General features: G+C 46.4%; 1 protein-coding gene across 3 annotated transcripts in view; it reads right to left on the bottom strand.

The window, feature by feature from the left end:
• The window catches only part of ITGA9 (integrin subunit alpha 9), a 363,974-nt gene that overhangs the window by 52,883 nt on the left and 285,885 nt on the right, over positions 1-25,206 (bottom strand). For all 3 annotated transcript variants that reach the window (XM_058729394.1, XM_058729396.1, XM_058729395.1), the window contains exons 24-25: positions 3,231-3,356; positions 1,051-1,170 (exon numbers count right to left, since the gene is read on the bottom strand). In XM_058729394.1, the coding sequence (XP_058585377.1) occupies positions 1,051-1,170; positions 3,231-3,356 (246 nt within the window). The remainder of the gene's footprint in view (positions 1-1,050; positions 1,171-3,230; positions 3,357-25,206) is intronic.

Here is a 25,206-nt window from a genome sequence, read left to right as displayed (position 1 = left end):
GACTCAGCCCCCAGGAATCTGCATTTTAACAAGGTCTCCAGGGGATTCTGATGCAAGCTGAAGTCGGGAGACACTTAAATGTGCAAAACAAAACACCGGGGGAGCTTATTAAACTGAAGGGTGCTGGTTCAGGAAGTCTGGGACGCAGCCCAAGATTCTGCATGTCTTTTCATTTTTCTTTTTAAATTCCACATTTCTTTTTTTTTTTAATTTTTTTTTTCAACATTTTTTATTTATTTTTGGGACAGAGAGAGACAGAGCATGAACGGGGGAGGGGCAGAGAGAGAGGGAGACACAGAATCGGAAACAGGCTCCAGGCTCCGAGCCGTCAGCCCAGAGCCTGACGCGGGGCTCGAACTCACGGACCGCGAGATCGTGACCTGGCTGAAGTCGGACGCTTAACCGACTGCGCCACCCAGGCGCCCCTTAAATTCCACATTTCTAACAAGATCCCAAGTGCTGCTGATACAGTTGGTCCTCAGACCGCGTGTAGAATAGCAAGGGTCTAGTGTCCCCCACCCCTACCCCAGCATCTTCCTGCAGCGAATTACCAATGGCACTTGCCAGAAACGTTTTAAAAGGGGGCAGGCAGTGTTTCATGAGAAAACCTACTCCAAGGCTTTTCTTTTTAAAATCTCTTTTTTTTTCGTTGCTAAATAAAACTGTTTTATTTTATTTTTTTAAATATAATTTATTGTCAAGTTAGCTAGCATACAGCGTATTCATAGTAGATATCACTATACCTAATAATAATACCAACGTTTAAAAGAATTTTTTTTAATGTTTTACTTAAAAAAATTTTTTTTTACATTTATTTATTTTTGAGAGACAGGGAGAGACAGAGCGTGAGCAGGGGAGGGGCAGAGAGAGAGGGAGACACAGAATCCGAAACGGGCTCCAGGCTCTGAGCTGTCGGCACAGAGCCCGACGCGGGGCTCGAACTCACGGACCGCGAGATCATGACCTGAGCCAAAGTTGGACACTTAACCCACTGAGCCACCCAGGCACCCCTATAATACCAATGCTTTTAAATGAACCGAAGGGCATTACCTTCTTCAATATTTCTGTGTTCAGCAGCATGTAAATGTCTATAGTACGACTTTCTTCTTTAGCAAGCGCGCTAAGGTTACAGTGCATTGTTAGGCAAGAGATTCCTGGTTTTTCACAGTCCTGAGAAGAGAAATCAGAGAACTTTCTTTCAAACGGTATTAAGAACAAAGACAAATGCGCAGCAGTTTCTGGAGCAGAGGGCTCCATGAGCTTCTATTCCGGTGACTAAAACAATCCTAGGCAGAGAATCCAAAGGAAGATCGTGATCATTCCTTCTTGCCACCAGAGGGCAATGGAGGGATTTCCTGCCCCTGCAGGCACCAGAACACGGCTTCAGGTCAAGCAAATGGGAAAAAGCCACTCACTGGTTTACACTACCCGAAAACTGGATTTCACAGGGACAGATGACTGTTTTCAAAAAGACACACATCTACGTATTCCAAAGGAATTTTTCTTCTGAGTTTTGAGCACAGGATGTAATTCCTGCATTATGTGATTTCTGCCTGTGCAGTTGGCAAACACACTTTCGTGCTCCTTTTCCAGGTAGAGCAAATTAGAGGGCTCAGAAGTCATATCATGACTCAAGAAAACACAGGAGGAAAGAAAAGCACGTTTGACCAAGAAAACACGCGAATCACCAACAGACACCTAAATTCCAAATGTAAGTTACAAAAGAGGAATTCTTCTCTTTCGTATGGTAGAATCCAAAACGCACACACCTACCGGCATGATGTTTCGTGGCTGGGGTAAAACTGCCAGCCGCACACAGAGTTGTGTCTGTCAAACAACGAGATATCACTATACCTAATAATGCTAAGGGCTTTTAAAAATAGTTGTATCATCAGCACTAGGTAAGTTAAAAACAAAACAAAAAACAAACCAAAAGAACCCATAGTGCAAGTGGCAAACAGTCCTCTTTTTTTTTTTTTTTTTTTTTTTTTTTTTTAGGAAAAACGAGAAAAAGAAAAGTGAGATGTGCCCATCCTGAAATAATAAGCTAAAGAGGGGCGCCTGGGTGGCGCAGTCGGTTGAGCGTCCGACTTCAGCCAGGTCACGATCTCGCGGTCCGTGAGTTCGAGCCCCGCGTCGGGCTCTGGGCTGACGGCTCGGAGCCTGGAGCCTGTTTCCGATTCTGTGTCTCCCTCTCTCTCTGCCCCTCCCCCGTTCATGCTCTGTCTCTCTCTGTCCCAAAAATAAATAAAAAAAAAAAAAATAAATAAATAAATAAGCTAAAGAGATATAACCAAATATATGGGGAAAGGAGGCTTGGGGAAAGCATGTAACTGTATCTTCAATACCTTTACTTTAAAAAAAAAATGGAGGTATAACTTACATAGAGTAGATGGAATAAATCTGAAGGGTCCCCCTTGATATATTTTTCATGTTTATACCCAGATCAAGGTGTAGAATAATTCTGGTACTGAAGCAGGTTCCCTCATGCCCTCTCCTGTTGACATTCCTTCAAATGCAACCACTATCCTGAACTTCATTACTATTGCTAGCCTTGGTTTTTCTGAACTTCCTGTAAGTGAAATATTATACTATGTGTGCTTTGGCTCCAGCTTCTTTCGGGCACTATTATGTCTGTGAAATGCGTTCCTGTTGTAGCGTGGGGTAGTATTTTTCATTGCTCTGTAATATTCCCGCATGTGGGGCTACACCACAATTGTTTACCCATTCTCCTGTTGATGGGGATCTGGACTGTTCCCAGCTTTTAGCTCTAAGAAGATTGCTGTCAACCTTCTTATCCATGTCATTTAGGGCACATAAATACACATTTCTCTTGGGGGTATGCCTCAGAGTGGAACTGCTGGGTCGCAGGATACGGAGATGTTTAGTTTTAGTGGAGACTGCCCAGGAGTTTTCCCAAGTGGTTGTAGAACCATCAGTCTTGATTAGACTCATACTCGTTGGAGAAATGTTTTACTTTGTGCTTGGTGGGTTGCAAAGGTTTTCCCTTTGCCAGGCAATGGAATTTGGAATGTAAATTTAACACTTTGATTGAAACCTCAGGCTGAAAAATAGGACTTGACCACAGTCCTTGTGACTTTAGACGTCAATTGATTAAAACCAGATTTGGAAAATAATAAATGCCAAATAGAAAACTAGTCTCTCTATCTCCTACTCGCCTTCCTCGTGAGGACCACCCATGTTAACCCAACCAGTGAGCAAATTCTTACCAAGACTTTTCTTCCAGACTTTGTGAAAAAGGCAAATATCGTATGGAAGATATTTTCTTGCTCCTGAGGGATGATGCAGGGGGTTGGGTTTTTTTGGAAAGAACAGTTTCCCTTCTCTTGGCCCACCTGAAAGGGAAAAGAAACCTGTCACAGTGATCCATCCCAAGAATGAATTATGAACCTGGAATCCCTTACTGCAAAGTCATCCCTTCCCCCTTGACCATCCTCCAGCGGACAATATTGCTGCAAAGCTGAAGGGTGAAGGTAGTACCATCAACCAGGCCAGATAATCCGAAGTCCCTAAATAACTGAGATGAGATGGCACGCAACATGTGAATGAAATGTCACTAGGAGACGGTAAGACTTAAGGAACAAAATAAACCTTATACTTCATGGTTTCCAAAGCACATTTATAAGCATTCCGGTAGCTACTCCTGGAGATGAGCTTTCACGCTCCTTGTCTGGAGGAGGAAAATAAGACTCAAGTTAAGTCCTTGCCAGCAATCACAGAGTCTAGAACCCAGGTTTTGAACCCAGGTCTTCTAAGACCAAGCATTCATGCATGGTCCACTGCCAGAGGTTTTCAAACTGTGTTCCACAGAATACCTAGGGTGCTATCAACCCCCCTTAGTCATCTCCCTAGAGAGGAGAAGAGGCATCCAGCAGGACTTCTCTGGGCCCCTTTTTCTGCTCCAACTAGAGAATGACCTATAACGTCATTTAAAATCAGAGTTCTGCGGGGCTCCTGGGCGGTTCAGTCGGTTGAGCGCCCGACTTTGGCTCAGGTCATGATCTCACAGTTCGTGAGTTCGAGCCCCACGTCGGGCTCTGTGCTGACAGCTCGGAGCCTGGAGCCTGCTTCAGATTCCGTGTCTCCCTCTCCCTCTCCCTCTGCCCGTCCCCTGCTTGTGCCCCGTCTCTCTCTCTCTCTCTCTCTCTCTCAAAACTCAACATTAAAAAAATTTCAAAAACAAAACAAAAAACCGAAACAACAGTGTAAGCCTTCCATGGTGGTTTCTTTAAGAATAACACTATTTTTCATGCCTAAATTGAGGATATGGTGAAAAAAACAAAGACTTCTTTACATACATCATTACATAACCCTGCTTATCGCTGAAGACTGGACATAACTTAAGGTCAAGTTGTAAAATTTGTAATTAGTAATTCATAATTTAGGACTGCGTTTATAATCCCTTTTCTAACCAGAATCATCTGTTTAAATCAAACTCTCTCATTTTTAAAGCTCTTAAGGAAAATATAGTGTGTCTGAATTTATTCAAGAACGTTTCAGGGGTGTCTGGGTGGCTCAGTCGTTTGAGCATCTGACTCTTGGTTTCAGTTCAGGTCACGATCTCATGGTTTGTGGGTTTAAGCCCCACATCCAGCTCTTTGCTGACAGTGCTGAGGCTGCTTGAGATTCTCTCTCTCTCCATCCCTGCCCCTCCTCCCCAAATAAACATTAAAAAAGAAAAAAGAATGTTTCAACTTCCCATTCACAGTAGGGAGCAAAACTTAAAATTTTTACAGCAAGAAACTTCTAACTTAAGCCCACAGTGCTAATCTTTTAATAACAAACTATAGAATAAGATCCCCAAATTTGCTGCATTAATCTCGATTTTATCTTTGGTCTAAACACATATGCCAGGATTTACTATAATATATCTGAAAACAAATAAGATGTTCTAGTTCCTCTAATTAATTATTACAAAAGAGTGTGCTGCCTTTACAAATCTCTCCTAGTTTAGGACTTCTTATTCTTTAAGAATATCTCATAATTTGGTACTGTCTCAATTACTTTGTTTGAACCACAGAATCTGGGAAGATACATCAGCCTGATTCAGTCTCAATCAGCCCTGGTTTTGGCTGCTTTTCGAGGTCACCAGAGGGAATTAATGGGAAGAAGGCAATGAGATTTAACACAGATTTGGGAATTATTCTTCGGAGCGAGTATGGCAAACTGTGACAACTATTTGAAAGTCCCTTTTAGAAAGCAAAACACACGTCCCTGATGTAGTAAGGATCACGAATAATCACGAGACAAATGAGAAAAACCGTTGCAATGTTATGGAAATGGGCATTCACGGTTTGCAAAAAAAATTTCAATAAGAAGCTTGGATTGAAAATGTACTGCATTTCCCGGGGCACCCGGCTGGCTCAGTCAGTAGAGCATGCAGCTCTTGATCTCGGGATCACCAGGTTGAGCCCCATGTTGGGTGTAGAGATTACTTAAAATTAAGGTCTTTAAGGGACACCTGGGTGGCTTAGTTGGTTAAGCATTAGACTCAGTTTGGGCTCAGGTCATGATCTCATGGTTCGTGAGTTTGAGCCCTGCATGGGGATTCTCTCTTCCTCTTTCTCTGCCCTGCCTGTGCTCATACGCACACGTGTGCGCTCTCTCTCTCGCTCTCTCTCTCTCAGAAATAAACATTTAAAAAATTTTTAAAAAGTGGCTTTGTCATGATATATGCTGATGTCAAAGGATGTACGTGTGCATAAAACCATTTTGTGAGATGTGCGAATGGGAAGAATAATGTAAGTTGACATATTATTCTTAACGTAATTTTAAGAATGCAACTGCGGGGCGCCTGGGTGGCTCAGTCGGTTAAGCGGCCGACTTCGGCTCAGGTCACAATCTCGCGGTCCGTGAGTTCGAGCCCCGCGTCGGGCTCTGTGCTGACAGCTCAGAGCCTGGAGCCTGTTTCACATTCTGTGTCTCCCTCTCTCTGACCCTCCCTTGTTCATGCTCTGTCTCTCCCTGTCTTAAAAATAAATAAAACGTTAAAACATTAACTTTTAAAAAAAAGAATGCAACTGCATAGTTAGGTTAAATATTGTGAGTCGAAGTTATTTAATTCGCGTTTCTAACTTCTTTTATTGAGGTAAAGTTTATATTCACTAACATGCACAGATCTTCAGAGTGTAGTTTGATGAATTCTGACAAATGGAAGTCACCCACATCACCACCTACCCAGTGAAGGTACAATCTGTCTCTCATTCCAGAAAGTTCCCTCCTGCCTCTTTCCAGTCCAGTCCCATCCCCCACCTCCAAGGCAACCCCATTTCTGATTCCTATTAAGCTGGCCCAAAGAAGTGTTGAATGCACCTTATTAGGGAAGCGGGGTATTGTGTTATCTGAGGGTTGCCCTCCATTTAGGCACAGAGGGCACACGGTGGGTGGATGGAACGCATTTCGTTCACTGAGCATTTGAGAATTTGCACGTGTTGTGCTCATGTTCTTAATTCCACTTGTTTCTCATTCTGAAGCATCCTCCACTTAACCTGTTGGTCTTCTGGAGCGGACATTCGAGGAAAGGTCACTGCGAAAACCGGTCCTGCTGCAGCCCCGGGGCGCCTGCATGCCTCTGCTGAGAGGGCGGGGCCTGGTCACACAAACACTTTGGTCTGGGTTTAGAGACACAGAATCTCTGAGTCTTGTGCGATGCATTTGTCCCCGATCGAAATCAGGCGTGGAGGCAGAGTTCCTCCTGGCTCTGCGAATTGGTGCTTTGGGTCTCTAGGCTGGGAGAGGAAGGGCGGGAACAGAGCCCCAGACCAGCCAAGTTGGCTACCCTTGGATGCAAGGAGCCTGGCACTGTGAATACCCCCAAACAGGAGGAAGCCGGGAGGCAGGGCGAGGGGGTGAGCACCAGCCGAAGCCTTGGCGCTCAGCCTTGGGCGGCCTGCGAACAGGGTGCCAACAGCGATGTGATGTGACCCCGTGTGACGTCTGATCTGGCCCAGGGGAATGTGGAGAAGGGAAGTGGAGACTGAGTCTGTGGTGAATGAAAATCTCAGCCAGTTGTGCTCCCGACTGTGGTTACACGGGAATCACTTCAATTGGGGGAAAATGACATTTTTCGGGGAGGTTCAGGGTGGTCCTCGTTCAAAGGGAGATCGAAGGTTGCTTGGTGCTCTGATGGGTCTGATTCCGATCGACCTAATCCTGTTGCCGATGTGCAGATGTTCCCTCAGCTAGAACTGAGCAACCCAGTCCCTGTCCGGGTCGTGGAAGGGCAGGATTTTTCTATGTTGGGTAGGTTTGTATGCAACAGCCACGACACTACCTAACACGTGTGCAGGCTCTGAGTGCTTTACACACATTAGCGCGTGCAGTCCTTGCCCTGGGAGGTGAGTGCTATTACCATCGCCATTTTACAGATGGAGAAACTGAGAGGCAAGGGGAGGCCGGAGGTCCGCCTGAGGTCTCTCAGCTGGCAGGCCATCCAGCGCCAGAGCCCGTACTTATAACCATGTCCCTGCCTCTCAGGTACAGAGGAGGCTGGGGCTGGGGTGGCAGTCATGCACAGGCACAGGTGGGGGGAAAACCAGACCTTCCTGTTCCTCCCTTGATCAAGAAGAAGAAAGCACTAGCTCAAAGTCTGGGAGGCCCAGAACCCTTCATCCTGACCCATTTCTGCCACTGGGGCCAAAGACTGACTCCTGGCCAGAGTGTGGGAGATAAAAGCGCCTGTTGGCTGAGAGGCCAGGCTTCTCCATGCTGTCTCGGCCTGGAAGGGGAACAGAGCATCCTGGAATGTGGTTTCTGGGAGGCAGCTTGGAGATCACGCCGTCCCTTGGCCTCAGCTGACAGATAAGGAACCACAGGCCCTGAGTTCCAGGACTTGTCCAGGTCATGTGACTGGCTGCTGGCGGCAAGAAACACCCAGTGAAGGCCCAGAGGGGCTTGGGGGGCACTCGACAGTCCCGGGCGTCGGCCCGAGCTCTGCCTGCTAACAGCTGCCCGTTCGAGTCCCCGGGGTCTCAGCGTCCTTGTGTTCAATTAGGGTGGTCGCCTAGGTGGTCACTAAGGTTGTCTTCACCTGCTTATTCCATACTTTGAAGACCACCCGTGCCTTTTGTAAGAGCAGGGGGCCACCTGATCTCATGTCATGTAGGTAAGCAATTGCCGACATCTCCTACTCCCAGCTTGGTTATAAACACCTTCTTTGCATACTTTTTTTAAAATGTATTTTGAGAGGTGGGGGGAGGAACAGAGAGAGAGAGAGGGAGGGAGGGAGAGAGAGAACCCCAAGCAGGCTCAGCACTGTCAGCACAGAGCCTGACACAGGGCTCGAACTCATGACCATGAGACTGTGACCTGAGCTGAGATCGAGAGTCGGACACTTACCAACTGAGCCACCCAGGTGCTCCCTCGCCACTTCTTTGCTTAAAATCAAAGGGAAACGTTGTTTTCTTCCTGCGTTGCAGACAATCCAAACACCAAGGCGCTCGTGTCCAACAGATTCATTTCTGTGGCTGGCCAAGGACTCTGTGGCCGTTGCCCTCTGCTCGTCCCTGCCCACTCAATTCTCATCTATTTTCCAGACCAGCCGAGTCCAAATGCTTCCCATGACACGGCTGCTTATCTTCCAGGACCTCTGGGAGCTGGATGAGGCCCACGTCTACTGGAATGTGAATAATAGGTCTTCACCAAACACACACAACAAGGACAAGAGGATGTGGGCCACAGTGTCAAGGCTGGATTCGGCCAAGGCAGCTAATGAGGGTTTTCTGCTGGCATTTGGTCTCCTTTACTCCCCTTGTCCGGACCCCAAAGAAAACACTGTGTAAGTCAAAACCAGGAGATGGTGGTGATTTGGGAAACTGTCAGGAGCCCAAGGACAATGTGGACATCACTTGGTGGCAGAGTCCGAGTTAGCCTCGGTCAGGAGCCTCTGTGGTCAGAAGCCTCCGAGGTCCCAGGCCCATCTGAGGACGAAGTGCTTGGTATACTTGGTGTGGTCTAGCCAAACCTCCCTGCATAAACTACGGGGTTCAAAGTATGAATCGGGACGATTCCAAAGGCATGACGCTGCAAAAGAGAGTCCGTTACCATTCAGAGGAACGTCTAGAGCTTTTACTAAAGACTCTCCAGGCCGTGGTGGTCTGATAAAGGGGTTGGAGAAAACAAAGCACTCCCATGTTGTGGCCTCAAGAGAGGGGCCTGCCTAGGGTACCTCTGAGTTGTTTGCTGACCTAGAGGTAGAGAGAGGACATAGGTCTCTCCTGGGGTCCCAGAACAGAGCCACCCTAAGGCAGTTCTTGTCCCTGGGCCTCAAGACTGGAGGGACAGAGCAGTCCTCCAATCTGTTTTCGGAGTCTCATTCCCCAAGCGTATCACCCTCGAAATCAATCCCAGCTGCTTACGGCCCCATCCCTGTACGGAGTTCAGATATAAACAGGAATTACGCCAGCTAACGTGGGTACTATTCTAAAAGTTATGGGGGTGCCTGGGTGGCTTGGTTGGTTAACATCCAACTCTTGACTTTGGCTCAAGTCATGATGTCATAGTCATGAGATCAAGCCCTGAGTCGGGCTCTGCAATGAGCGTGGAGCCTGCTTGGGATTCTCTCTCTTCCTCTCTCTGGGCCCCGCCCCTGCTCATGCTTTCTTTTTTGAAATAAATAAACTTAAAAAAAACAAAAAAACCATTAACAGCTACGGCACATACTGAATCGTCACAGTACCCATGCATAGAAGGTGCTGCTATCAGTGGGGTGATCATAAAATTTATTGTCCAAACGAGGATATTTTCGAGAGTGAAGTAGGAGACTTAATCAGATGGACGAGCAAGACAGAGACACATATCAGGGATGTGCCAGGCAATCTGGGCCATCTGGTCTCCTTAACTTTCACTCCTATTTTACAGATGAGAAGACTGAAGCCCAGAGGGCTTAAGCAGCCTGTCACACACCTAGATGCTTTGATTATGGAAGGAGTGCCATCTCCAAAGCTTCCCCCAGGATGCCCCCTTCCTGTTCCTCCTTCCTTGGGCCCAGGCTGCAGAGCCTCTGTCCCCCACACGCCCGGGCCTTAATCTCATCGTCCACTCTCTCACAAGCCCTCAGAAATGTTTCCCTCTACCGGCAGTCGGCCTGTCATGATCTGCATTCTTGACTCAGAGGAGGTGGTGCTTCATGTGGATCTTGGAAGATAAAGAGAACTCCTAGAGAGCAGAGTGAGAAGGGGAAGGCAGTTCCAGGCAGGGACGAATAGCATGTGCAAGGGCACAGAGGTGCCAACAGCAGACTTGAACTAGAGAGTATTTGAGTTCAACATGGCTCACGCACCGGACAAATGTTGGGTTGTGGTGGGCAGAAAGGAGGCAGTAGAGGTGGGCCTTGACACAGAGGAGACAAATCTCAGATGGAGGTGGGACAGCCACCTAGAAGGCGATGAACAAGTCTCAAAGTGAAGGAACCACTTTTCACCCGGGGCGTGTGATATTACTGCAGATTTTTAACAGGCTAAGGCATAGACGTCCCCTTTCTATCAGAATCAGCTCCATTTCTTGACCATCCTCCAGCTGGCTGGGGTCCAGGGATGGGAAAGTTCACCAAAGTGTCCCTGGCTTGATGTACAAAGTGAACTGCCTTGAACACAGTACACAGCCAATAAAAGAGAAACGGGGGATCAGATCAGCAGGGGAGCAAACTCAATGACATTAGTGCTCCCTATGAAAGATGCTCAGAGTCTTTGCCAACGTGGGTCTTAGATGAAGTTTGATTTGAAAACTATGTTTGTTGAACTGACTCGGATTAAAGAGGGCACAGGTTCATTTTTGAATAACACGTGTTTCACGTTAACTCACATTCATCTGTTAATCAGTGACTCTGTGTTCTCTGTTACATCTTGGGGCCACTTTTCTGTATCATGTCCCACCAATCACAGCGGATGGCAACTGGGTAAACATGACCCGTCCCCTGACTTGCCACCTGCTCCTCTGGATTCACACACCCCTGGAGTTTGAAAACCCAGAGAATGTTTCGAATGCCTACTTCGCTAATTCAATTACCTACTGCCCAATCTCGGAACCAAGTATCAAAAGATAATAGGCCCCTTCTGCCACAGGAGGCAGAACCTTCACCACAGTGGCTTTGGTGATACTAATTTTAGGACTTCAAGATTTGAAATAAAAATAGTACTCAGAAAATGTTTGAGAAGTGATACCCACTGGCTAATCAGGCTGACCTAAGAGGTTTACTAACAGAAAGATACATTGAAACTATGCCTTTTCCATTCAGCAAAATATAAACTGATAGACCATCTTTCCTCTTATAGAGCTCTTTATGTTATGCCTTATGTTAAATCACGTTGCTCTGATTCACTATTATTTCTTGGTGTTGACCGAAGAACGGTACAAGGGCTAACATTTTACGAACAAATCCTAAAACAAACATGTTCACGTATTACCAGTCATTTCAAGTCTTTGCACGAATATAGACCCAGAATAACGCAGAAGAGGCTGGCTGCCCAAAGGCTCTGTTCATTTACCTTGATTTTTTGACTGCAAGGACACTATTTAACATGAGCAGAGAAACCACTAACAATCCTGAGTAGTTCCCGCAACAGATAGACCTACCTTTATGTAACGAGTGTCTTTGAAAGGTTGGAAACAGCTTTTGTGTTCATGCATCATTTCATGCGAAGGAAGGGGTTCTCAAAGGTGTCCTTTGGTAGACCCTCCCGGAGCACGGATTCTTCTGCTTTGCGAAAAGGGCCCTCTTGTTTATCAGTTCAGCAAGTTCTGACTTTCCGATATTTACCTCTGCGTGGAGCTAGACACTTTCTGTGTTCATACGGACACACAGAAAGGACAGACACTCTGATGATCTCAACAACAGGAGGTACGTTAACATGAGGTGCTGGCTTTGGCCAGTCCCTCCCAGCCTGCATCCCCAAATGAAGTGAATACCCTGTGTCTGAACTGAAACAGCTAAATGAGGGCCTAGCAGCCTTCCATAAAACAACAGCCCGCCTCCAGACTGGCAGTGTTGGGGATGGAGCAGGAAGACGAGGGGGTTTACGAATGATCTGGTGTCGTTTAATTTTCCAGACAGGCAAAGACGGTTACTTTTAAAGAGACTGAATGGGCAAGGGGCACTAAGGAATCTACTCCTGGAATCATTGTTGCACTATATGCTAACTAATTTGGGTGTAAATTTTAAAAAATAAAAAAAAAACAAAATTAAAAAAAAAATAACCAATGGAAAAAAAAAAGAAAAGAAAAAAAAGAAAAAGACTGAAAAGATCCTAATGTTCACTCTAGATGTCTCCTCTCTTTCTAATTAAAAATTATCCTCTAAATAAAATGCTATCTTCTTGGGGCGCCTGGGTGGCTCAGTTGGTTAAGCGTCCAACTTCAGCTCAGGTCACGATCTTGCTGTTTGAGAGTTCAAGCCCCAGGTCGGGCTCTGTGCTGACAGCTCGGAGCCTGGAGCCTGCTTCAGATTCGGTGTCTCCCTCTCTCTGCCCTTCCCCTGCTTGTGCTCGCTCTCTCTCTCTCTCTCTCTCTCTCTCTCTCTCAAAAGTAAACATTAAAAAAAAAAAAAAAAGCTTTCTTCTTCCCACTCCCCATGTCACCCGGCCTCAGCTCCCATCCCTCAAGGCCGCCACCACCACTGTGAAATGTCAGGGTGTTACAGAGAACAAAACTGAAACAGGAAATCAAGGGGCAAAGCTTCAGAACCAATCTTCCAAAGGAAAAGGAGAGCATAATCCATCGTACAATGTGACCTCTGTGTGAGCCCGCCATTATTTCATACAATATTTCACTTCTTACGATAAAAGCCAACGATTATTTCCCCCTCACCAGCTCTAGGGTTTGGCAAAAACAATGGCATGCCCTCCCCGCTCCCCCACACCCTTTTCCTCTGGGTGTGCTGGCCAACAGGCTGGAAAGTCCGAAGTTCAGGCACCACCAGGCCGCCCAGTAGAACAGAATTCATTTACATTTAATCGGAGAAAGCCAAATCTCCCAGAGGAGGCCCATTTCGCGAGCACCGGGATGGTCTTTTACTGGAGTTAAAGGGATACAGATGGGAAATAGTTTCAGAGAAGCGGTGACAACAGAAGAATTTCCAGATGCGGTCAGATTCTCTCCAGTGAAAAAAGTGAGACATAAATATGTTATCTGAGCACTTTGACGTGCATGCCAAAAATGTTTTCCTTTCACAGATAATGAAACATTTTGGAAACAGAACAATCTGTTGATGTGGATAATAAATGAGTCAGTAGCCCTCATGTGGGACACAACACAGCCCTTGGATTTGGATCGGTTTATTCAGATTCCGGGTCTAGCTCTTAGACCCATCTTATGGTAAAGAACAAAGCCCGTCCCCAGCTTCCATGAAAAGATAAAGTAGCACACCTGTTGATTCACTGAGTTATCGCTGCATTTATTAGATGTATCCCTTTATAATTATCCCTTTCTCAAAAAGTAAAGAACGATCATTTTCTGATTATCTCCCGTGAAGCCATCTGTCTAACCTCCCTTCCAACTTTCTGAGAGTATATTCGTCAGAGCGGTGAAAAGAGAATCCTTAGGTCTAAAGTTTCAAGACTGTGAGATGCCTAAAATGTGCTTCCGGTCCTCATGAAGGATGAGTGAAGCTGGTTCCCGGACAGCCGGGGAGAGAATCACTTCTCAGCGTCTAACAATGTTGAGAAAGTTCCCTTCGGTCAGAAGAAACTTGGTGTGTATATCAGAGAGGAGTCTTCCTGTTTTGGTGCTTCTGAGGCATCCACAGTAAGTCCTGGGCAGGTTCAATGAGAACCACGTGTTTCTAGGCAATGACCGACAGCTCTGTTTATCCTCAGGGAGATTTCCTGTTAGCAGCTCCAGGAACCACCCCTCACCCGGCAACGACAGGGCTCTGTGTCATGATGCTCTTAAGGAATGAAGGAAAGTAAATGGTAGAATCACTCACTTCTAACCTTTATCCATGTCAGGGACCAGAACAATCCTGTCCCAAAGTGTGGGCATTCCGACCGGCCCACACACCAGCTACGGAGCATTAATGCTTCCAGATGTCACAGCGGCCGTGAGTATAGGACCCTGGGCTCCTTGATAAGCTGGCGCCCTCAGTCAGCAGGGAGAGGTCACTGACTTGATTCATTGGCTCCGCCCACACGGGTTAAAGGGCAGCCTCTGGACCACACTGTGCAGGGACAGCCCCGGCTGAAGCTTATCGCCACCTTCTTCGGCTGCGTGCCGAACGTAAGCTGTGCAAAGAAACACACACTTCCTCCCTCTAGCCAAAACTAAAATTGACCCAAGAGCCCAGGAACGTAACTCTCTCTCCAGAATTCAATCAGCCGTCTCCCCGTTTTTAAGTGTCTGGCTTCTGTTAGAAAGAAAAAAAAAATTGAAGCCAACAGAATCCTGACTCATTTTAGGAACTTGACTATTCAGCTCACATTCATATGCAGAACCAAGGGAAAAAGAAAAAAGAAAAAAATGGTTGGAGGCCACTGCTGAGATCAGCGGACTTGACTGTGTGTGTGTATGTGTGTGTGTGTGTGTGTGTGTGTGTGTGTGTGTGTGTGTCTGTGAGGGAAAAGGAGCATGTTTTCACGATGTCAGAGAAAGTGGAGTTCAAGTTTGTTCTGAGAGGCCTTCATTTCTGTTAAGAGATTTGGCCCCTTATTTCAAAGTTTTACCTTTTTGCTTATTCCCACTTTACAATTAAGGCAGCCTCTGCTGTGAGTCAAGGGAAGTTGCCAAAACATCTTGGGATTTCAACTCAACGCAAATTTCCTGAGTTCCGAGGACATATGAGGTGCTCGTTAGATGTGTTGCAGGGTATGCAGGGGTCTAAGGACACCACCCTGTCCTACGGCAGAAAGAAATACTTAATGTCGATTCTATTCTTTCATTTATCTGAGCACATATTATAGTCGGGCCACCAAATGCTGGACACAAGGCAGCCATGACTTTCTTGTCATAGTGTTTTCAATCTTGTGGAAGAGGACAATTGAAAAATAGTCATTTCAGGCGGTGACAAGTACTATGAAGAAAGTAACACAGAGAAATGGGATAGAGTTGATGGAGATTTGCAACATTAGCTAAGGTGACCAGGGAAGACCTCGGTGAAAAGGTGAACTTGGGGCTCAGGCTCACACTATGAGAAGGAGCCAGCCATGCAAAGAACTGGGGGTAGAGTGCTCTCACAGCAGAGGCAGGTGCAAAGGCCCTGGGCAGGACTACCCAGGAAGGTATCTGGGAAGGCTTGATGGGAGAGAGGATGTGTGAGAACTAGGTGTCGAGGAATGAGTGGGCTTTCCGTAGCCAGAGGGAAGGAAGGAGCCACTAGGAAGGCCAGGAGGCCCAGCGACGTGCGTGGTGGGTGAATCAGCAGCCCTCATGGTCCAGAGTGGCTGGAAGACAAGGTCGGGGGCAGAGGATATTGGAGGACATGGCCTGGAAAGGTGAATGGGAGGTCACGCAGGGTTTTAGACCACGTGGTTTTGACCATTCAGATCTCCTTGTTAATCTTTTTACAGAGAACCCCAGGGGTGTCCCTGAGAGTTACACAGATAAGTTAATACAAGTCCTCAAATGGCAAACCAGGTCCTCAAGGAGAAGAAGAACATCCCCCTGGACTCCGCATCCTGGGGTTTCTAGGCCTTGAATTCTTGTTAGTAGGAAAGCCCCTCCCCGGATGAACGCTGGTTTGGTATAGGATAAGCCCTCGCATTGAGAGTGGAGAAGGGGGAATAAAAGAAGCATGGGTCCACTATGGAGGAGAGTAGTAGACCGTGAAAAAAAAAGTGAGTGGTTCAATGTTGGGTTATCTGCTGGGTTGGTTTGGAGCACCAGACCTGGCTGGTGCACAAGTTCTGGCCTCCAGCAAGCCTGCCACAGGGGAGACTTCTTGTTGCAATTATCCTCCGTGTGTAACTAAGTCACGGAGCCCAGGCCTTCGCTCCTGCAAAATGTGCCTTAACAACCGGCCGGCTTCAGAAACCGGTGTTACTGTCCAACTGCTGTTGCCAGCGAACTCAGTGATTTCCTTTGCGGCAGAAAGCTCCCCCCGGGTGAGGGCTAGCAAGCACACACGGAGGCTCCTGGATGTCCAGTCTGGACACCGCAAAGGGCAACATGGGGCCTGGGGCTTCACCGGAGAGAAACCACAGAGGGCTAAAAGCAAGGAGAGAGAATTCTCAGGAAAACACAGACTCGCCAAGCCAAACCTTCACGCGCAAAGATCATGTTACAACCTCCTGAGACAGCTCGGGGCCTCCACCCTGAATGAAGGTCTCCGCGAGACCTCCCCGACCACAATTCTAACTTCCAGGTAATGCTAACATCCAGACAAAGAGATGTCACAAGGCCTTGCGCGTGGCTGTACGGTCTGGTCGTTAAGAGTGAATACTGACTTTGAGCATCCGACCTCAGCTCAGGTCATGAGCTCACAGTGTGTGGATTCGAGCCCCACATCGGGCTCACTGCCGTCGGCACAGAGCCTGCTTCGGATCCTCTGTCCCCGCTCTCGCTGCACCTCCTCGCCCCTCTCAAAAATCAACATAAAAAAAAAAGTGAACGCTAACTTAGCCACTTATCAGCTCTGTGACCTAGGCACATCCCTGTGCCTCTGCTTCCTTGGTAATTTCTAATGAATATTAAGTTAATTTGTCCAGATAAAGTACTTGGTATATTGCCTCATCTGTTACAAGTTCTTAACAAAAAGTTATTATTATTACTACTTTTTTTAAGCCTGAATCTAACAGCTCCCTCTCAGAATCCTTGTGGAATATTATTTGCTACTTCACCAAAATAGAAAGAGTTTACTTTCATGCTGAGAACAATGACATCCATATCTACCATCAAACAGAAGTTTCTGCTGGATATATTTATGTGAGAATTTTGACACAGGTTCCTAAAAGTGGAATTGCTGGTAATCACATTTTACATTCTGATAGTTACTGTCAAATTGCTTTTTAAAAGTCGATTTACGGGGCGCCTGGGTGGCTCAGTTGGTTAAGCGGCCGACTTCAGCTCAGGTCACGATCTCGCGGTCAGTGAGTTCGAGCCCCGCGTCGGGCTCTGGGCTGATGGCTCAGAGCCTGGAGCCTGGAGCCTGCTTCCGATTCTGTGTCTCCCTCTCTCTCTGCCCCTCCCCCGTTCATGCTCTGTCTCTGTCTCAAAAATAAATAAAACGTTAAAAAAAAATTAAAAAAAAAAGTCGATTTACTTATATTGAGAGAAAGTGGGGGAGGGACAGAGATGGAGAGACAGAGAATCCCAAGCAGGTGCCTCACTGTCAGTGCAGAGCCCAGTGCATGGCTCAAACCCATGAACCATGAAACCGTGACCCAAGGCAAAACCAAGAGTTGGACGCTCAACTAACTGAGCCACCCACACGTCCCTATCAGATTGCCTTTTAGATGAATGGTATTTAGGAGTGCCCATTTTTCCTCATCTTAACCAACTATGGATATTAACAATCTTTTAGATTTTTTTCCAGTTTAATTGGGGAGGGACCTTGGTTTCATTTGAGTTTACACTGCTCTCATTACTGGTGAGGCTAATGTTTGTTGCTTATTTGCATTTGTTTTTTTAATGTTTATTTGCCATGAAAACTTCTGTGAATTGCCTGTTCATATCCCTTCACCCATTTTTATACTTTTTGGCCTTTTCCTTATTGATCTGAAGAAGACATTTACATATTTGTCTGTCAACTATGTTGCAAATATATTCTCCTAAATAATCTGTTAGTTTGTTTGGGATGTTTTATGATCACACAAAAGTTTAACATTTTTATAGATTTAAATCTGTCAATGTTTCCTTTAATGGTTCTGGATTTTATGATTTGATTAGGAAGAAGCGCTTTCCCATCCAAATATTATGAAAATATTCAGTACTTTCTGCTAATATTCCTTTTTTGCATATAACTTTCTAATCTGCCTGTTTTTCCCCCCAGTGAGGTCGAGGTTTTCTGTAACTTCTTTCCAAATGGAGAGTCAGTTGCCTCCATATCTTTTATTGTGAAGGAGTCTAAACATCTCTACTATTTGGGGCAATTGTTTCATTGGATATTTTTTCTACCTCTTTCTCTCTATCCTCTCCTTCTGGAACTCCAATTATGAGGATTTCTATGTGTATACTTTATGATGTCTAACAGGTCTGTGAGGCTTCCCTCATTTTTTATATTTTTTTCCCTTTCTGTTCTTCAGATGGGATATTTCTACTGATCTTCAAGTTTGCTCAAGTTTGCTGATTCCCTGTCAGTTCAAATTTGCTACTGAGCCCCTCTAATGAATTTTTCATTTCAGGTATTTTCCTTTCAACTCCAGAAAAGTATTTTTTGGAATTTTTGGAACAGAATTTCTGTTTGGCTCTTTTTATAATTTCCATCTTTTACTGACATTCTTTGTCCAATGAGTCATTGTTATTATACTTTCCTTTAATTCTTTAAACATGGTTTCTTTTAGTTCTCTGAACATATTTATAATGGCTGCTTTGAAGTCCTTGATTACTAAATCTAACATCTGGGCTTCTCAAAGGCAGCTTCGATTGATTCCTTTTCTCCCCCTGCGCCCTGTTTACCCTGTTCCTTCTTCTTTGCATGTTTCACATATGTATTTTTCTAAACTGAAAGTTTTAGATAAATATTGTGGCAACTCTGAGTTCTTACCCTCCTTCGGGAAGAGGTAGTCGTTACTTTTTTTGTTTTGCTTATTTGTTTAGTGCCTTGATTGGACTAATTCTGTGAATCTGTGTCTTCTGCAATGTGTAATCTCTGATGTCTCTGCTATTTTTTTGTTGTTGTTGTTTACATTTGTTTTACTTTTAAGCCTGGTTTCCTAGGGGTTGTCCTGGATCAGCATAGCCTAGTGATCAGCCAATGACTGGCCAGAGGCTGTACATAACCACCTGGGTCTCGTAAGGCTTTTCCACCCTTAGCCAGTGGACCGGTGTGTGGCTTGAGGAATGCAAGGTCAGGCAGTTTATAAGCGTGCCCCAAGCTTTTACTTTCCGCATGCACAAGGCCTCACATCCAGTCAGTTGATTACCTTATATTTCCTGGGGGTGAGCAACATTGTTTGCCATAGAGATACGTCTGTTTCTTTCCTTACAATAAAGGTTATTCATTCCTTTTTAAGTGTTTTTAGTGTTTATTATTTTGAGAGAGAGAGAGAGCCAGCGAACGAGCAGGGAGGAGGAGAGAGAGAGGGAGACAGAATCTGAAGCAGGCTCCACGCTCTAGGCTGTCAGCACAGCCTAACCGACTGAGCTACCCAGGCAGCCCAACCTTATGGGTCATTTTAAAGGTGTGCCTCTTGTAAGTAACTTACGCTTGGATTAAAAAAAATCTAACCTAGGGCGACTGGGTGGCTCAGTCAGTTGAGCGTCTGACTTTGGCTCAGGTCCTCAGGTCATGATCTCACAGCCGTGAGTTCAAGCCCCGTGTCGGGCTCCGTGCTGACAGCTCGGAGCCTGGATCCTGCTTCGGATTCTGTGTCTCCCTCTCTCTCGGCCCCTAACCCACTTGTATTCTGTCTCTGTCTCTCTCAAAAATAAATAAACATTAAAAAAAAAAAAGAAAAACAAACAAAAAGAAACCCTAACCTGACAGGCTCTGTCATTTACTAGGGCATTTATTTCATTCACAGTTATTTTGATTATTGATATGTTTGGATTTATTCTTGCCATCGTATTATATATAAACATGTGTATGTATTTATTAATGAGTTTTTTTTTAATTTTTAATTTTTAGAGAAAGTGTGCATGAGAGGGGGCAGGGACAGAGGGAGAGGGAGGAAGAGAATCTTGACCAGGCTCCACACTCAGCACAGAGCCAGATGAGGGGCTCAATCTTGCGACCATGAGATTGTGACCTGAGCCAAAATCAAGAGTCAGACGCTTAACTGACTGAGCCACCCAGGCACCTCCATGAGTTGTTTTAAAATGCTTCTTTAGTGGTTTGGATGTCTTTGCTTTCATTCTTTTAAGGCATCACTAAAATTTTCATGTATTTATACTTTTTATTTTATCAAAGCCTTGAGCTAATTGGTACAGAAACTCTTCCCCAAACAAGACAAGAATCTTGACTTGCTTTCATTTCCATTTTTCCTGCCTTCTAATTCTCATCTTGAGATCATTTGGATCTCCCTTTCAGGTTGTTATAAAATAACGGAATAAGTTTGACTGGCATTTTGGGGGTCATTTAGTGCTACGTTGTTGGAAAACCCCTCAAGTTTCCAACCCGATGCTTTATTCTCTTACATCCATTCTACGACACAGCTCATGGGCTGAGGTTTTTGTCTGAGGGATCAAAATTTTAAATGTACGAAACGCGAGCTTCTCTATTTCATGGACACACTGTCTTCTTGCTTCTCTCTGAAGATACCGATCTCGCTCATTCCCCCATCTTCTGTCTGCATCATGATTACACCGTCTGGGCTGAGGTTTTCTTTTTGCAGCAGTTGGTGCCTCTCTGTCCTGGGGTTGACGTGCTGCAATTCAGTGAGTGTTTCCTGGTGGTCTGTTCATCATCTGTCTCTTCTACTGATTGAGTCTGCCTCTGGTGGCTGGGCAATGCTCTGAGGAGGGGTGTGAAATACACTGGAGTAGGAAACGCATGAGCTTTGGAGCCAGACAGACCTGATCACGGACCCTTCTCTCTGACTTACCAGCTGTGTAACGCTGGGCCAGTCTTTGAGACTGGTTCCTCTACCTGGGATAAGGATCACCCTCCCCACCCCACCGCCACCCCCGCCCCTTGTAGAGGTGCTATGTGGATTTAATTTGACAGCTCATGAACACAGGCCACGAAAGCCTCAGGACAGCAGGAAGTGGTATGTTATCTTGTCAGGTATTTAGGAGAAAGCTCTTCATTCTTTAGTCATTGATTAAATGTGATGGAGTTAATGGTGCCAACACCACCGTCTTTAAGAAGCTTCTCCAGGGGCGCCCCGGTGGCTCAGTTGGTGAAGTGTCTGACTTCAGCTCAGGTCATGATCTCGCCGTCTGTGGGTCTGAGCCCCATGTCAGGCTCTGTGCTGACAGCTCGGAGCTTGGAGCCTGCTTCTGCTTCTGTGTCTCTCTCTCTGCCCCTCCCCTGCTCACACTCTGTCTCTCCCAAAAATAAACATTAAAAAAAAAGAGAAGCTTTTCCAGATCATTCTAGGGGAAAGCAATTCAGTCCTCCATTTCTCAGTTTAATCTTCTGTGTGGTCACTGATGTATCGGTACATCTTTCCTTTATAGGGATATAGACTCATCACAAGTCAGGTGAAGCTCCCATATCAACTGACTCATCCTGGCAGAAATTAGATCATGGGCAGTCCCGTCTGATGTGTCTGCAGGGACAGCGTGGGAGGGGGTTTATAATTTACTTCGATATATTTTAATGGATACTAGTTATTAATATCATATTGATGTCAACATCCTAACGATGCCCTATGCAAAGTTATTGATGTGTCTCCTCAGAAAATCATCCCTTATTTCCACATTCTTTTACCCCCTGGAAATCAGGTCAGTTCTTTAGAATTGCTGTCCCAAAGCAAGGACAGAGCTGGCCAGAGAGGTAAACCTTTTCAGATGGTTTTGTGGGGGGAACAAAGAATGGGATGCATATTCAGTGTCTCTAGATTAACACTAGAGTTCTTTGAAAGACCCAGGCTTTCACCTAGCATACGGTTCCAGCCCTTTATTCTCTGTAAACTGTCATGTCTGACTTTCTTCCATCTTGCATTTTTACAAGAGCCAAACCCCAAAGCTCCCACTTCCAGCATCAGAAAGCTGCACACATAGGTTTTCAATGTCAGCAAATAAAACTTGAATCCTGAGACAAACCTCCCATCCCTGTCCTTGAACTTCATACATTGTGAGTAAAACTTAACTCTGGAGTGGGACCACCACCCAAGTTCAAATGGTCGCCCCTTCATAAGCCATAATGCTTGTAACCTATGTGCTAACTTAGCTTCTCTGAGGCCCGTGCCCAGGGGCTCTGCTAAAAGGCTTGTCTGTGTAGACAGACTACACCAAAGTGAAAGCCGTTACATTTTCCAGGCCAATTCCCATCAAGCTGTATGAGAGGTTATGTCCTCACTTCCAATAGGAACTTTCTCTAAGGAGCAAATGCTTGCCTCACAAGGGCTGTCTGGCCCACAGAAGCCACTGTCCACAGGTCATTTATTGGCAACATCCATGATGTGTGGTTTGACAGCCTCTGGGGGCAAGTGGCTTGGCCTTTCCCATTCCTAGGTCAGGAGAGATGGAGTGATCCACAAGTACACAGAAATGAGGCACCCCAGAAGGAATGGTTAACTTACCAACTGTCACAGGAAATGACTTCCTATCACACTGCCCAGGTATCTGTCTGCAGTATGCTCTGGAGAAGGTGTAGAAAACAGCTACCTTTGCCAATTTTGTATAAGACTAGGCACAGAGAACAGAGAATCAGATACTGCCTCCATTGTACACATACAACTGGTGACCTCTCCCTGTCTGGAAAGTTCTCCCCTTCGCGTGTTCTCCTGGTGAACAACCACACATCCTCTCAGCCCTGACTCAAAGAGTCTGCATTTCCTTTGCCCTTCCCAAGGTGGGATTTGCACCTTTGTACCACGTGCCTGGGTCTGGGCATGCCTCCATGCATCTGTCACATGGTATTTCAGTGACATTTCCTAGGTCAGTCTCCTGCAAGTCTGAATTTCTGGAAGTGCTGAGTGACTTATTCCTCTTAGCAGAGCCTGGCACATAATAGGTGCCTTTTCTGCCAGTGTCTACAGAAGAAACCCAGAATGATTTATTGTTTGCCATGGTATAGATGTATGTATGTATGTATGTATGTATGTATGTATGTATGTATGTATGTATGTATTTATGAAAGAGAGAGGGAGTGTGCACATGTGTGAGTGGGGGGGAGGAGAGGAGAGAGAGAGATTGAGAGAGAGAGAGAGAGAGTCAGATGCTCAACCAACTACCCAGGCATCCCTGTAATGATTTTATTTTAGATGGTCCAGAGAAGTCTGGTGTTCTTTCCCTCTCACTCTCTTTCATGGTTATTGCACCTTGGCTTCCTGATGGATACTATGCTCACCGCGGCTTACCCACATTTTTGCTGTGCTGTGAGAAGTCAGTGTGTCCCCACAGGGCACCGCGCAACGCTGATGGGTGGGAAGCAGTGGAAATTAAGTCTTTCCTCGGACCACCACTGTGGTCTATTTCTAAATAGAACACAAGCAGAGTGGAGGGGCTTAGACCATTTGCTACAAGGAAAGATCATGAACCACAGCTGGGAGTATGAAGGGGTCACGCTTCCTTAGGCTCCCTAGAAAAATCTCTCCCACATGAGCAAAGCCACACTCCACTCACAGCACCTGGACCTTAAGAAACCCTCCGGGAAAACACAGAGTCTTTGGTGAAACCTAGAGGCAGGTCTGTCCTGCCCAGGGATCATAGCTCTAGCCCCAGACGGGCCTGAACGAATTACTATTTTTTAAGCCTTTTTTTTCATGTTTATTTATTTATTTTTGAAAGAGAGAGCAGGGAGAGGCAGAGAGAGAGAGGGAAGGAGAGAGAATCCCAAACAGTGTCTGCACTGTCAGTGCAGAGCCTGATGTTGGGGCTCGATCTCACAAACTGTGAGATTGTGACCTGAGTTGAAATCAAGAGTCGGATGCTTAACCTATTGAGTCACCCAGATGCCCCTGAATCATTATTATTTTTTTATGTTTCTTTATTTATTTTGAGAGATCGAGGAGGGGAGGGGCAGAGAGAAAGGGAAAGAGAATCTTAAGCAGGCTCCACGCCCAGCACGCAGCCCATAAGTGGGGCTCAAACTCACGACTGTGAGATCATGACCTGAGCCGAAATCAAGAGTCAGATGCTTAACCGACTGAGCCATCCAGACGCTCCTGAATGAATTCTGAGCCAACAGCTGGAAACCTGTGCCACAGACTCAGGGCCAGAGGTGGGGTGATGGCCCAGTGCCCATGGGGACGGCACGCCCACCCTTAGCATTCTACGTGGATGGCGACCACAGGCAAAACAGATACTGAGGGCAATGTTGGAAACAATCTGAGGGTCCCACGGGGTGTGGGGAGGGATGACGGAGGGCCCTCTCCCACGAGGGCGCTTCGGTTGGCTTAACCGTAGCCGGCGGCTGGCCGCTCAGCCGTCCCAGGCTGGGAAATGGAGGTGGCCTGGGGAGGGGATGCCACCAGGCTGGAGAGTCACCTCCTGTGCGGTATAGGAAACGAGGGCCGGTTTCTCCCCAAACGGGTGAGTTCCATTTGCACCACGCTACCCAAATCTCCCAAATGAAAGCCCTACTCCACTCGCAGTCCCGGAGGGCCAACGTGGAGAACGCCATGAGCTTTAGGGGCCACACCTGTCCCAGGGAGCATTCTTGGGCTCTGCTGAGGAAGGGAGGGGCTGAAGCTGGGGACACGCTGAGCTTGCCTCAGAACAGGACGCCCTCGCTCTCAGCCCCGAGGGCTTCAGGGCAGAGGATGTCCTGCCCATCGGCCTCTGAAACAGGTACCCGGGGACCCTCGCCTCATCACTGCATCGCCTTTACATTACCAGGGTCGTCGTAATCCAGCCGTGACTGTTCACGGGAACGAGGTGCTTCACTACCTGCTTAGCGAGGTCTGCCAGTGAGTTGGGTTTTCCATACCACGAAAAGGCTGTCAGCCTCTGACCACGGGTTGGCGTATCCAACGGGAGGCTTGGCCATCCTTGCGGATTCTGTTACAGACTTCGTGAAAATTCTAAATACGGCCTTGAACATCCAACGGGTTTGCTTCTGAGGACTCCAACAGTGGAATGAGGCCAGCTGACACCACGTGGGCTTTTGAGCGTCCACTCAGCTACACTAACAGCCATGCAGTTCTGCAGATCTTCAGGAAAACCACGTCTCACGCCTCCCAGGCAAGCCAGCTATTTATAAATGTGTTCCAAAGTCCGTTCCAGTGGCTCCTCCTTGGTCCGACGATCAGTCAAGAGAAAGAGGGGTGTATTGGTTCTGATATCCCCTCAGAATCTGAGCGCCTTAAATTTCCTGTTTCGGTCAATAAATAATTCTGTCTATGAAGAAAAAAGTTCTCTCTGCCACCCTACAGACGTTTCTGCCGACAACTCTCAGGGCACGCTGAAGAGGAAAACGCTCCTGGGCCCAGGGGAATAGGTGGAGTGGTGGGTATGACTGATAACATTTAAGGGGGTAGACAAGAGCACGCG

This window comes from Neofelis nebulosa, chromosome 5 (genome assembly GCF_028018385.1).
Source record: "Neofelis nebulosa isolate mNeoNeb1 chromosome 5, mNeoNeb1.pri, whole genome shotgun sequence".
Classification (NCBI taxonomy): domain Eukaryota; kingdom Metazoa; phylum Chordata; class Mammalia; order Carnivora; family Felidae; genus Neofelis; species Neofelis nebulosa.
The sequence above is the reverse complement of the archived record's forward strand: the minus strand, read 5'-3'. Positions and strand labels throughout refer to the sequence as shown.